Source organism: Limulus polyphemus, unplaced genomic scaffold (genome assembly GCF_000517525.1).
Source record: "Limulus polyphemus unplaced genomic scaffold, Limulus_polyphemus-2.1.2 Scaffold2220, whole genome shotgun sequence".
NCBI classification, from domain to species: domain Eukaryota; kingdom Metazoa; phylum Arthropoda; class Merostomata; order Xiphosura; family Limulidae; genus Limulus; species Limulus polyphemus.
In genome coordinates this window covers 103664-116749 of record NW_013667830.1, presented here as the reverse complement: position 1 = coordinate 116749, position 13086 = coordinate 103664, and the positions used below count along the sequence as shown (strand labels likewise).

The following is a 13086-nucleotide window of genomic DNA, read 5'->3' as shown; positions in this document are numbered from 1 at the left end:
GACATTGTCATTGGTAATGATGATACTGTCCGATTAGATTGTATTTTTAATTTTTTACACATTATAATTATTTTTAATTATATATAAATCTTTTACCGACATGTATTGATTTTAACTCGCTGTTTTTTTTTTACATTTTACTTTAATTTACTTTCATTGCTTTTACTGGTTGTTTGGTGCAGATAGCCTAACTGCTTTGCACCATAAAACACCAACCAACCAATCATTTATCTATATTGAAATATTCTGAGTATAGAATTGTGGTTAAAAAGGTTGTTTCACTTGCTGGTCCCATGTCAATTTTGTGACCAATTTGAGTTGCTTGTCATACCTAGGCTAAGTATCTGAAAATGAAGATGAAGAGACCTCAGCTTCAACTCATTGTATTGGTTGCCAAGGCAATTGGCACATGGGCCAGCCAGTTAGACTCAAACCATCTGGCCTGTGTAGTGCACCTTTGCTGACAGCATGGTCAGAAATACTGTGTTCAAGTGGATAAAAAGAAATACTAATAATCTGAAACTGTAGATATTTTATCTTTTTCATTCTTCATTATCTTCATTCTTCTTATTTTGTGTATGATTAACACAGATGTTAAGCCTATTGTCTTGAAATGCTTCATCAGCTTTCAGTACTTAAATATTTAATAATATGATACTTTTTGGGTATAAGATGACCATCAGCAGTGGGGTACTGCAAAGCCAACCCACCACTTCTCTTTCTCTCTCTCTTCTTCTTTTTTTTTGTAGTAGTAGTCAAATTTTTACCAATATTTGTTTTCATATCCACAACATGTTATCTTTCTAAATCTGGCCTGGCATGGCCAGGTATTTAGAGTCACGGGTTCAAATCCCCATCCCACCAAACATGCTTGCCCTTTCAGCTTGGGGGCATTATAATGTAACAGTCAATCCCACTATTCATTGGTAAAAGAGTAGCCCAAGAGTTGGTTGTGGGTGGTGATTACTAGCTGCATTCCCTCTAGTCTTACACTGCTAGATTAGGGATGGCTAGTGCAGATGGCCCTCATGTAGCTTTGCACGAAATTCAAAACAAACAAACTAACTTTCTAAATATGCCCAGAGTTCTCCCTAACTTTTCACAGAAGAGACCGAGGTAAAGATCCAAGCAAATACTTTGGTAGGGATCTGCAGGCAAAGAACTTCATCCAAAAATGAATTTTAGTAATTTTGAGGGATTAGGAAAGCCCCTCCTGGTGTCTTTTATTCTATTTTGGAAAATATCTGGTATTAAAGAATGAAATTAACCACATTAAAAAAATTAATATTATAAAAACCTAGTCTAAACTTTTATCAAGTTATCAGGTTAAAAATTGGGAACAATTAACATTTGTCTGAATTTCTCAAAGCTGTAGACTGTCAGATGATAATCTTGTAAAGAAAACTCAGTAATGCACTATGAAAAACTTATAGATTTCCTCCCTTAAACATTTTCACTAATTCTTCACTGTCAAAAATTCTAAACATGTTATCTGCTTAAGCTTCAGCCACAAATTTACCCTTAAATATTACAACTTTTCTATATAAACTACAACAAGTTGTAAAAAAAACAAAAAACATTTCACATGTATGGGTAGATTTAGGTCAAATGTGGTCTGGGACAGTAGGATAGTATTTGGGCCCCTTCCACCCCTAATAAATACAAGTACATACAATGCATAAAACTTTCAATATTACTTTTTGTTGTGAGCCACCAAGTGATCAGGGCCTTGGTGCAGCTGCTCTTTTTACCTTACCCTTAATATGGCCCTGGTCACATGTTTATTCCAGTCTGTTATGTATTCCATAACTTGTTTTGCAACTTTTCGTACATTGGTGAGACAGTCTGTGAAGTTAGTGAGAGATTTCATGAGCACAGAATACGTATTTTAATGGCAATGTTGATGAGCCAGTCTCCCAACATTTTTGTGATGACAAATGCCATGTTTCTTGTGACAATACTTATTGTCATAAGGCCTGCTACAGTTGAACATTCCTCACATAAATGCAAGGAACAAAGCTATATTTGTACCCTTGGTTCCATTTTTCCATCAGAATTAAACAGAAACATTTGTTTCATTTAATGTTTTATTCTGACTAATGTTTGTTTATTTTTACATTGTTTACTGTGCCCTTAATTTTATATCCTCATCCTACTTTCTGTTGTATTTTTCTCTCTCTATAACCAATACATTTAATACCCATAGAAAAGAAACTTGTATTATTTTCTGGTCCATATTTCAGATTACCTTGTACTTTTTCTTTCAGTTAATTTATTGTGTATTATTCATCTGGATTTAACAGTATAGTTTGTTGCATCTACACAACGTTTTAATGTATGCATGATGTGATATGTACATTCCATTTCCTTGTAACTATTCTAGGCTCTACCCAGTGAAGGGTCTTGGTCTGAAACATTTGTCATCATTTCAAAATAATTTTATGAGTTGGAAAACTGCTTTTTTTCCAATTCTAATGTAATCAAACACAACATTGCTAGAAACTAATATGACGAACACCCTTAACACTGAAAGGTTACTGTTTAAATGCTGTTTTATGTATTCCACATCTCTTAAAAATGGGGTTGGATCTTAGATTAAGTTTTGATCACAACAGTGTTATGTCCAATAGGTATAAAATCAATGATAAAATTTGCTTGCTGATAAATATTGTGTGGATGCTATTTAACCGAGGATGTATTGACATACGAAAAGTAACTTAGAAAATGAAGTCAAACATTAAAACTTAAGGTTTGTAATTTAGGGGTTACAACACATTTTGATCAAGCAATTCCTAAAATATTTGGGAATATTAATGAATGAGAGGTTTAGCAAAATATCTAGAACAATGATTGAATTATAAGTATGGGTGAACCAGTCAGTTGGCTAGTTAACTTTACAGTGAAAAATTGAAGCATCAAGAAGATAGTTGTTTTCTAGCTGGTAGAGTGAATCAGTCAGTGTGTTTTACTTTTTTATATCTATATTAGTTGTGCATATTGAGTCACTTTGTATAAGTAAGTTAATTTTTATGTTAGTTTATTGCAGACAGCATGGCTGTAAATGTAGGCCAACAGCAGTGTGAGTTATAAAAGTACACAAACCTATAAAGAAACATTAGGAGAAAATCTAATTTTGTTATTTTTATGTGGACTTGGAATTAATTTCATCTAGTTATTCTAAAAGACGTACTAATGAAAGAATAATGGTACCATACTTATTTCAAGAGTGGGATTATTTTAGTCAACATGAAATAGAACATTGAATATACTTGTTAAATTCCAACTGTGAATATGGCAACCACAAGGTCCAGGACTAAGAGTGAAGCATTACTTGAGATGATGAGATTATTAAGGCAAGATTTAGATGTAAGGGGCTTATTGATGGGAAAAGCTTGCAGTGTTGATTGAAACTGGTTTTACAGCTACAATTGTTCATCATAGTTTGTTAATGAAAGATGGGAAATTACTTCAGAGATGAAGGAAAAAGAGGGATTGATGTGAACAGTGGGTTTGCATAAAGTTCCAGAAAAGAGGAAGTTGGAAGATACCCTTACTGTAGGAAGCTTCTCTGTACCTCATGATGTGTGGGTAATTGATTGAGGAATAGAGCATATTGAGAGCTGATTTCATGCAAAGACATGCATGTGAGACTAGGTCAGCTTCAGTTAACTTAACATTCTATGACCAAGAAAACTCTGGGCACTACATGACAGTTACTACTTTGGAGGTGAGACTTCCAGTAGAAATGTGGACAGTGGTTATTGCACTACCAAGAAGTAAAATACTTGTACCAGAAGCTATTAGTAGCAACTCTTTATCTAGTGACTGGATAGTATTAGAACCAAATATTCTGGAATGCCCTAAGGAATTGGTGGTGAAAAAGAGTTCTCTCGTGGATGTCAAGAATAAAGATATCATACATGACTTTACCCATATGCTGATAAAACTGGATTTTATCAAAGTGACATGGTATGGCTGAACAGTTCTAATCACAATAGAGGGCAAATTCCAAAGTTAAGTAGGTATTTGGTGGATAGGCAATCCAAACCAAAGGTCATCCACTGTGATCATCTTTGGAAATACATCAGTGAGAGGACAGCCAACTGGATAGCTCCTAAAATTATTTGACAGCAGAACTTCAAATTGTGACGATCCTGGAGTTCCAGTAGATCTGCTAGTAGATTCACTCGACCACTACCCAGGAAGAACTCCCCCAGCAATAGGATAAAAAAAGGACAAAACTCTATCCCATCTGTTTATCATTGGCTTTGGGGAAAACAAATACAAAAACATGAAAAAGACTTGGTGATGGACAGTTTAGTGTAGTTTTATTTTTGTATTAAGATAGTATGAGGAACTTTAAAATGGGGCAGTGCTATAAGCTTATTTATGTTGTTGTAACTTAGATGTTAGCTAGAGTGCAAATCACATTTAATATAAAGTTATTTTAGAATATCTTGGAGTTTTAAGGAGTGAGAAGCTTTGCAAAATATCTAGAATAAGGATTAGTTTATAAATACAGGTGAGTCAGTTAATTGGCTCGTTAAGCTTGCAGTGAAACTATTAAGCATCAAGAAGATACAGTTGTTTTCTAACTGGTAGAGTGAATCATTTTGTGTGTTTGTTTTTAGATCTGTGTTATCTATTGCACATATTGAGTAACTTTGTACAATTAAGTTGATTTTTATGTTAGTATATGTTGTAGATTGCCTCTGACATCAGTTTGTTATAATTGTTCTATACTTGCACGTAATTTTGCCTTCAACTGTATTAAGGGTGTACTTATTCCTATCAGGAAGTGACTCTTACCAATTTAAACAAATTTATTATTATTACTACAGTAAATAACACAATAAATTAAGTTTTACTTGTTACTGGCAGCATATTACCTTTCTTCCTTTGCCTCTCTCTCTGTTTATTCGTTTTTGCTCACATCTCCTGGTTGTTTTCCATTTTCTTCTGTTAAATGTCTGTCTTTTATATCTTTCTCAAAAATCAAGCAACTATTTGATAATGCCTTCAGAAGTTAATGTTGAGGCCTGTCTGGTGGTATGTGCTATTCTAGTCATACAACAGCATTGTTGCAGTAAAAAATAATATGATGGATTGTGAAGTTCAGGGATAATGTTACAGATTGTATTCCATCAAAAAAGCTATTTAGTAAGGGAATGAACTTGCAGTGGAATGATTTAGGGTATTGATTAACATTTGAAATGGTGACGTAATTAAACTCTGAATAAGTGCAAATGGCTAAAAGCAAATTACCAGAAACAGCACAAGTTTTCAGTGATTGGTAATAAATAGGTGCCTTCCATCTATTCTAACACTTTAAAATTAAGGAAAACCAGTGCAGATAGCCCTGGAGTAGCTTGGCATCAAATTCAAAAAACAAGAATAACTTTTTGAAACTTTACTGTAGCAAAGGTGATCTTGAATTTCAGATTTAATAACTATTATATGGTTAGACATAGACAAATCTCCTCTTCAGGATTGTATTTTCAACTTGAACTACACCTTTCACAATCATGGACTAATTGACCTGGTCAGAGATTCCCTACTTCTAATTCTGAACTATTGACCAGTGGGAGAGCAGCTGACTAGAAGCACCTGGTACCTGAAAGGCTTTGTTTTGATAATGAGATTAACTTCTAGCTAAAAAATCATGATGACGAGGAATCCACTTGAAGTAAATATATATATATATATATATATATGGCACGCTAGGCCATGCATGATTTTTTCCTTCTTGGAAAAACATGTTGTAATTATCATTTTTGTTTTTTGTAACTCAACATTTTAATGTAAATATTAACCAGACATGGTGAAAATGATTTTTAAATTTTGGGTTTGTGTTTATATCTGCATAATGCTGAGTTTCAGCTTCATTATGTTACATGAATATATCCTGAAAATTTTATGCTCAGTAGGTTTTTAAGATAGGAGATTTAACAGGAAATGTATTGCAGTGTGGCTAGTCAAATAAATATTCCAACACATGTGCATAACCAAAAATTAATTTATGACTTGAACAATCACTCTTGTGGCAGTTGATGGAAGTATTTCTGTACTTTAACAAGATTTTTGCCTATATTAAACTTTCAAGTCAAATCAAAAAGTCCGAGTGTGGTATCCTCTAATTCTCATTACACACTTAATGGAATTTAACTTGCAAGTATAGTACTAGCCTCTACAGATATCTGCACCATCCATCCATTTGGGTATGACCCACACCCAAATGGAGAGGAGATACAGAAACCTGGCCAAGTGAGTACAAGCTCTTGTAAGATTGCAGTAAGATGTAACTTTAGCCTTAGGAAATGACTAGAACAAGTCCACAACAACTTAAATCCTGTTTAAAAATGTACACTGACTGCAGAAATGAACAAAGTTTGAGGAATTTATTTGATGAATTTTTATCTGACTTGCAGACACATTATTATTGTAGTTATAAAAGATAAAGATCTGTCAGTTTTGATCTATCACATGTATAATTTACTTTTGGAATTTTGCAAAGTTTGATTGGGATCCATAGATTCTGTTTTTATCAATTGGTACAAGATTTTTTATCTGTAAATTATATAATCTCCAGATAGGTTTCATGCAATGAGCTCATGCAAAGGTATGCATTACATTACCGTGATTGAAGATACAGTCTCCGGACAGATTATTGGATCAGCTACACTGGCTGTAGAACAAAAATTTATACATGATGCAGGATTTGTAAGTTTTATCATTTTGATAAAATATGTACATGTTGATGTATATGTAAGAATATGATATTAGATTTGTATTTACTTTGTATTTTTCTGATAACATTTCAGTCATAGTCAGTCAGCAACTTCATTTGATTGCAAGCTTGTATAATTTAAAGATTAAATAATATTCAGCATTTGGTTGTTTTGTGTGTGTTTTGATAGATGTTGATAATGAAAGTAAAAATAAGTACTTTAAATAATTCAGTTTGCTTTGCTAATTTCTGAAAATCCATTTTGTTATTCCATGTTACGTTGTTGAATTGTTATGGTGCTATGTAGTTGACAAGATTGTCATACTTGAGCTTCTTGGAAACAAGTCTAAACCACTAATACTTTAGTAAGTTTAATGTAAACAACCACGAGTTTCTATCTAAAAGATTATTAATGTAATCTTTAATTTGTGGTAATAAAGTAAAATGGTTAAAAACTTTGTAGAATTTCCCTTGAACTTATCACTCCAAAAATTTTGGCTTTTGTAAATCTGTGTGTATGTGGCTTTAACTACTTAGTATTTTGAAATTTTTTTCTTAACCCTTTAGGCACATACTTTGTTTTTAGTATATTCAGGTTTATACACATGTCTAATTAGCTCAAGTATACCTCTAAAACCATTTCAAATATCCAAAGAAACATATGGAAACAACTGTTCAGTACAACCTGAAGATTCTAATTATGTAAATAATTTGACCTGATTTGCATCTCTGACATCACACTTCAAACATGGTGGCCATATTTGAGAAATTTGTAGTTTGTTCTTTTTTTCTTCTAATTTCACCATTCAAGAACATATCCACTTTTTGACTCAGATGATGCAAAAGCCTTATCTGGTTTCTCAGGGTTGTACTTTTTCAAAACACTTTGGTTTTTAATGCAATTTTTTATTTCATTCAATTCCAATTCCTTTCTTTGGACCAAATGGTTGTGCAAATTTAGGAGTTATTATGTCACTCAATGGATGCACCTTGAATAACCTGTCATGACAAGAAGCCCCTCTAGCAATTTGTTAAATATTGTTTGAAAAGTGCAAGAAGCTTACGATCAATTCAGATCTATCCCTACTAAGGACACAGCAGAAACCAGGAGTGTCAGTTAGTCAAAATGTGTCCCAGTAGTCCTTTATCTCTGATTTATTGACTAAGCCCACTTCAAGGTGTAAAATAAAGGATGCTTTCAATCTTTTGATAGATCACAAGTATTCATTTATATAATTGTAAATGTGGTTTCAAATTATCACCTTTCCTTTGTAAAAACTGATCAGCATAGCAGTTTGTTTCTGTTACAATGTGATCAAATGCAGCACTATCGAGGAATAATTGCAAACATTTGATAGGGTCTGCATTGTTTAGATCCTGGTTGCCCCTGTCCCATATATTTCTATCATAAAAAAGTAACAAATCCAAGGCTTAAAATGTTCATCCACAACCAACCTCCACCCATCATTATTTGCATCACCAAGTCCATACCCAATTTGATTGCTAAAAGTCGACCACACCCATGTGCAGGTTGTTGTACCCCTACCAGGCGTCTTCTTGGTGTGTAGTTGTATACCCAACTCTATTAGAAATGGCAACAGGTTTATTGTTATTACATCCTGCACCATGTCCATGAGATCTCCCTATAATTCTACCTCAGTTTGGCTGTTTTAGAAATAATCATAGTCAGTGTCACCATCATCACACTCCCCATGAGCTCGGCTTTGACATAATTACTATAACTATCCATATTAGTATCGATCATATCATGCTCAAAATAATTGTCAGATAATTCAGGTTCAGAGCCAGAATCATCATCATCCCCTTGCACAAGTTCAGTTGTCTCTTCGAGTGTGAATCAGCGGCTGAGATCATCATCTGTGCAGATTAGGCTTAGTCTGTTCATTTTGTGTGTGCTCAATTAGCATTTCTAGTGGGGAATTCAAATTGCATTATGTGGTCACCATACTACAGTGGGTGTGCCTAAAGGGTTAAAGTGCAAATCATTTTTCCCTCTGTTTTATAAAGTGTGTGTCACATATGATAAAAGCTCAATATTTTTATTTCCTCAGAGAGGGAGATTGGAAGATGTAGTCGTGAGCGATGAATACAGAGGAAGACAACTTGGAAAGCTGTAAGTTGTATTTAGTTTGTATGTATAGAATACAAAGCAGGGATCACAACTTCAGCACTTATACCTTGTTTTATTACTAATGGTTTTTGATGTTTACAACCATGATGAGTAAAGTTTATACTTTCATGCCCCCACCTATATTTCACTTTAGAAACAAATAAAGCATCTACAGGAAAAACCAAATATAAATATGGATAATCATTCAGTTTTATATAATTTTTATGCAGAAAGTTCAGATGAGCCTAAAACTAAATGCAACTGATATTGCTATTTTTAGTTTAAGTGTAGTGTGTGTGTATTTTCAGTGATAGACTTGAACTTTGAAACCAGAGACTTGTCATGGAGGCTATCTGTATACTTGTAAAACTTTAGAATTTCATGAACTTGTCCTGTTTAGTAGCCTTCTATTTGACAAGATAAGTTATAATTCACTAAAATGGAGGCAAGATAATATTTTGTCAGTATTTTTATGTTGTGTTAATTGGATACTTTTAAAATTGTGTGCAGGTTGGTTGAAACCATCCGATTGCTAGCTGAACATGTGGGCTGTTATAAGATTACACTGGACTGCAGGGATAGAATGGTCAAATTCTACAAACAGTTGGGGTTCCAATTGGAGGAAGGAAATAGCAATTTTATGACTGTTAGATTTCAAGACTGACTAGTGGTCACACATAGTAAACTGTAATGGTTTTGGTGTGATATCTGGACTTAATGAAAATGACATAATATTCTTTATTAAAAAAAATTGAGCACTTTATAAAATATGGTTTTCATTCAAATATAAGCTGAAAGTATGCTCTTTAGAAGTATTTCTGATTGATTATCTGCATTTTTTTCTTTTATTTCTGAAAAACAAAGTTACGGTAATTTTGTTTATTTTTTGTTGTTGTTGTTGTCTTTCAAAATTTGTAATGCATACTGGAGGGATTTGCACATTTTAATAACAAAGTTAAAGAAAAACAACCTTTATATTCCAGATAATTATAAGAAAACTTATTTTAACCAATGTTTCACCTTTGTGACACTAACCCTGAAGAAGTTGCGAAGGCAGTGTCTGTTAAAATAAAAATCTCTTATAATTATTTGGAGTATAAAGGTCGTTTCTCTCTAAATTTGTTGTCTTATTTTTCTTTTTTCCTCTTGCATTGTGTATTTTATTTAAGTTGGTTTTGTTAGTTGTCTTGAAAATGAGCACATACTATACACTGCGTGTTTATATGCTTTATTTCAGCAACCTGTGAAAATGTTTTTTTTATGTTGCACTGCATGTGTGACTCATCACCAGTTGTTACAGTGAAAGTAAAAAATTCATCAAAAATTTATCTATAGTGCTTAGTACAATGCCATCAAAAATATTAACAGTGAGATATATGTAAACTTAAAGTGGAGTTTTATACTTAAATATTTATCTAATTGATTTAAGAAATGTTACTTATGTAAAATTCTGTTATTATAATTTAACAGTTTTTTTTATATACATCAGGGATGAAATTCTCAAAAAAAAGTAGAGGTACTTAGTTGGGTGAAGTGGACCTGTTAATGAAAAAGAAAAAAAATCAACATCTAAACATAAAAGATAACAATTTAAGTGTCAATGAATAAATGCTTTCTGATGGGACAATGAAATGCATTCTCATCTGAAAAAAGCAGCTCAAATGAGTCCCGGTATTAGTATCACCTTAAAAAATATGTTCTGGTACTCTGTACTGGCAAAATTTCACCCCTGAAATACATAGAAAAACTGTGTGTAACTTCATAAAATTTGAGAATGATCTTGCCGTTGAATTAATGAGATTTGATATAGCTTAAAATTGGTTTTTGGTATTGTTAATTTATGCAATTTGCATGTTTTTATCAGAATCACGTTAAATATGCATTTGTTTTAAGCTTAAAAGTCATATAGTAATATATCTACTTGTATTTACAGCAGTAAAAATGCATCACATTTAATCTTTTTTTCAATGAGTCCACCACCCCCCCCCCCCCTCCTCCTCCTTACCATCCTGATGAACTGGTATAACTAATAAGTACACTTTGATTTTTGCCTTTCTCAATAAAGGACAGATTTCGAGTCACTATAGAATATGTATTAATATACTGTAGCTATTCGTGTATATTACACACCTTCTAGGAATATGTGTATAATGTGTTCAGTTGATGTATATAATATTCTATAGTAATTTGTTTTGCTGACATTACTTTTGACAAATGCAGTTTTATTATGAGTACAGTTTAAACTGTTAAGCACTTAATTATGTATGTTAGTAATAAAATATCAAAAAATGCCTCGCATGCCCAGCTTTAAATTCCAAATATATATGTGATACTCCTACTTTGTTAGATCATATTTCTTTCAGATACCTTTCTTAATTGTTACCCCTTTCCGACATTGTACTTCGTGTCTCAGTTTTGTCTGTTGTTCATGTACAAGCTTTAGTTTTGGGCCATAGTTATAGTTTGTAAAATTACTTTTGAATATTAAAAGAAATTCTGTTTTTAAATTCTCTTCCCATTAAATGTTAAAATTGACAAAACTGTCGTAGAATCTACATGCATGTGTATATTTATGTATGTGCACGTGATACAGACATTATGCACTACTATGATTTTTCTAAGTCCTTCCCTTAGCTGTTTGAAGTGTGAACCACTACACTACATTATTCTTTCTATCAACTCGTGGCTCACTTCTACACATTCTTACAAGGCTATTGACATCTAAACCAGTTACGATGTAAGAAGAAGACAGTTAGTAAAACTAAACGTGTCTTAGAAAAGTCATAGTTAAGGTGGGACAGTTATGTGATATGCAGGTAATGATATTCCAGAAGAAACTGTTGTTTATCTTGTAAAGAAATTGGAGTGTTACTAAAGTAATTATAGGATGTTGTTTTTTGTTACCTTGAATAAAACATAAAAACATGTACCTTTAATGTTGATGTTGGCAATATGTATGAAAATTGGTATAAAACATTTTTTTCCACTTTTGCATTTCAAATGTAATTGTATATAACTTCCTTGAAAGCTTGTGTAAAAAAATAACAAGAACTAGTATTAAGATTGAATTATGAAATATAAGCATTTAATATTTTAAAGCAAAAGTGCATTTAGAAAGTTTCTATATGTATATTAATAACAGTTGTAATTTATGTTTAATCAGATATTTATGTACAGTTCTTGAATAATCTCTAGTTTGAACTGGTGATTTTTTTCTTAGTTAATATTCATGAAATTCCTTCCTATGTTAGTTTTTTATGGTTGTTTAATTAGTACTTAGCATATCTTATTTTTAGTTGAAGACTGAAGGTTAGCTACCAGTACATTAGTCAACAAGAATTTTATTGTTCATGTAGGTTTTTGTTTTTATAAAGAGATAGATGTTAAAGTGTACTTGTAGAGTACAAAAAGTTTATGTGGAGAAAAAAATTAACTCAAAGCTGAGCAACAAACAGTGTAGCTCTGTGAAGAAAAACATCTTTCAATTGTAAAAAAGGTATTGTAATGGGGCAGTCCAAGAGCATAGTTGTTGGGTTTGACTTCACACCAGTTACAAATGAATTTATGTAAATCCAGGTTATGCAGTTGCAAGTGAAGCACACAAGCCACCAATTGGAGGAAATTTATGTATGGAATAAAGGACACACTCAGAGACAACTGAATACAAATTAAAGAGTTTTTTTTTTATTTATACACTGTGAAAGAACTCGTCTGGGTTAAAACTCTCAAGATTATCATGAGATAACACTAATTCCAAATCATTAAACTTTTCATTTTGAAGGTCTAGGTGTTTGTTAATAAATCCTTCTACGAAATTCATCAACATAGATACAACATTAAATAAGTTATCATGAGATATTCTCTCAGTTATAATCTGTATTATATAACTGCTTTAATAATTCTTCTAATATATCTAAGCAGTTCAACGATAAGCATTACCAAACCTACTATTTCTTTAATACAGTTAAAGTGTTTCACTTTCCTCTCTTAAGACATTATACGTTATTAAACATTACATTAAGTGAAACACCATTAGACTAAATCAGAAATAGCATACTTCAAGGAGTTTGTCTAGTGAACTTCTTGGAGAGTCTGGAGAACTGCCATCTTCAGTTTTCTTGGTCGATCAACTGGAGTTTGAACAGGTGAAGTTTTGAGCCAGAAACATGGAATTATATATACAAAATTTAGTGTTTTTTATTTTTCAAAAAATCCAGTAGATCTGCTT

At 32.4% G+C, this 13086-nt stretch overlaps 1 protein-coding gene across 2 annotated transcripts in view; it reads left to right on the top strand.

Annotated features, from left to right (window-relative positions):
* LOC106466319 (probable glucosamine 6-phosphate N-acetyltransferase) overlaps positions 1-13080 on the top strand; it is a 20785-nt gene extending 7705 nt beyond the window's left edge. For both annotated transcript variants that reach the window (XM_013926590.2, XM_022394300.1), the window contains exons 4-6: positions 6590-6720; positions 8800-8861; positions 9369-13080. In XM_013926590.2, coding sequence (XP_013782044.1) covers positions 6590-6720; positions 8800-8861; positions 9369-9522 — 347 coding nt within the window. In that variant the 3' untranslated portion in view covers positions 9523-13080. The remainder of the gene's footprint in view (positions 1-6589; positions 6721-8799; positions 8862-9368) is intronic.
* The last annotated feature ends 6 nt before the right edge of the window (positions 13081-13086 follow it).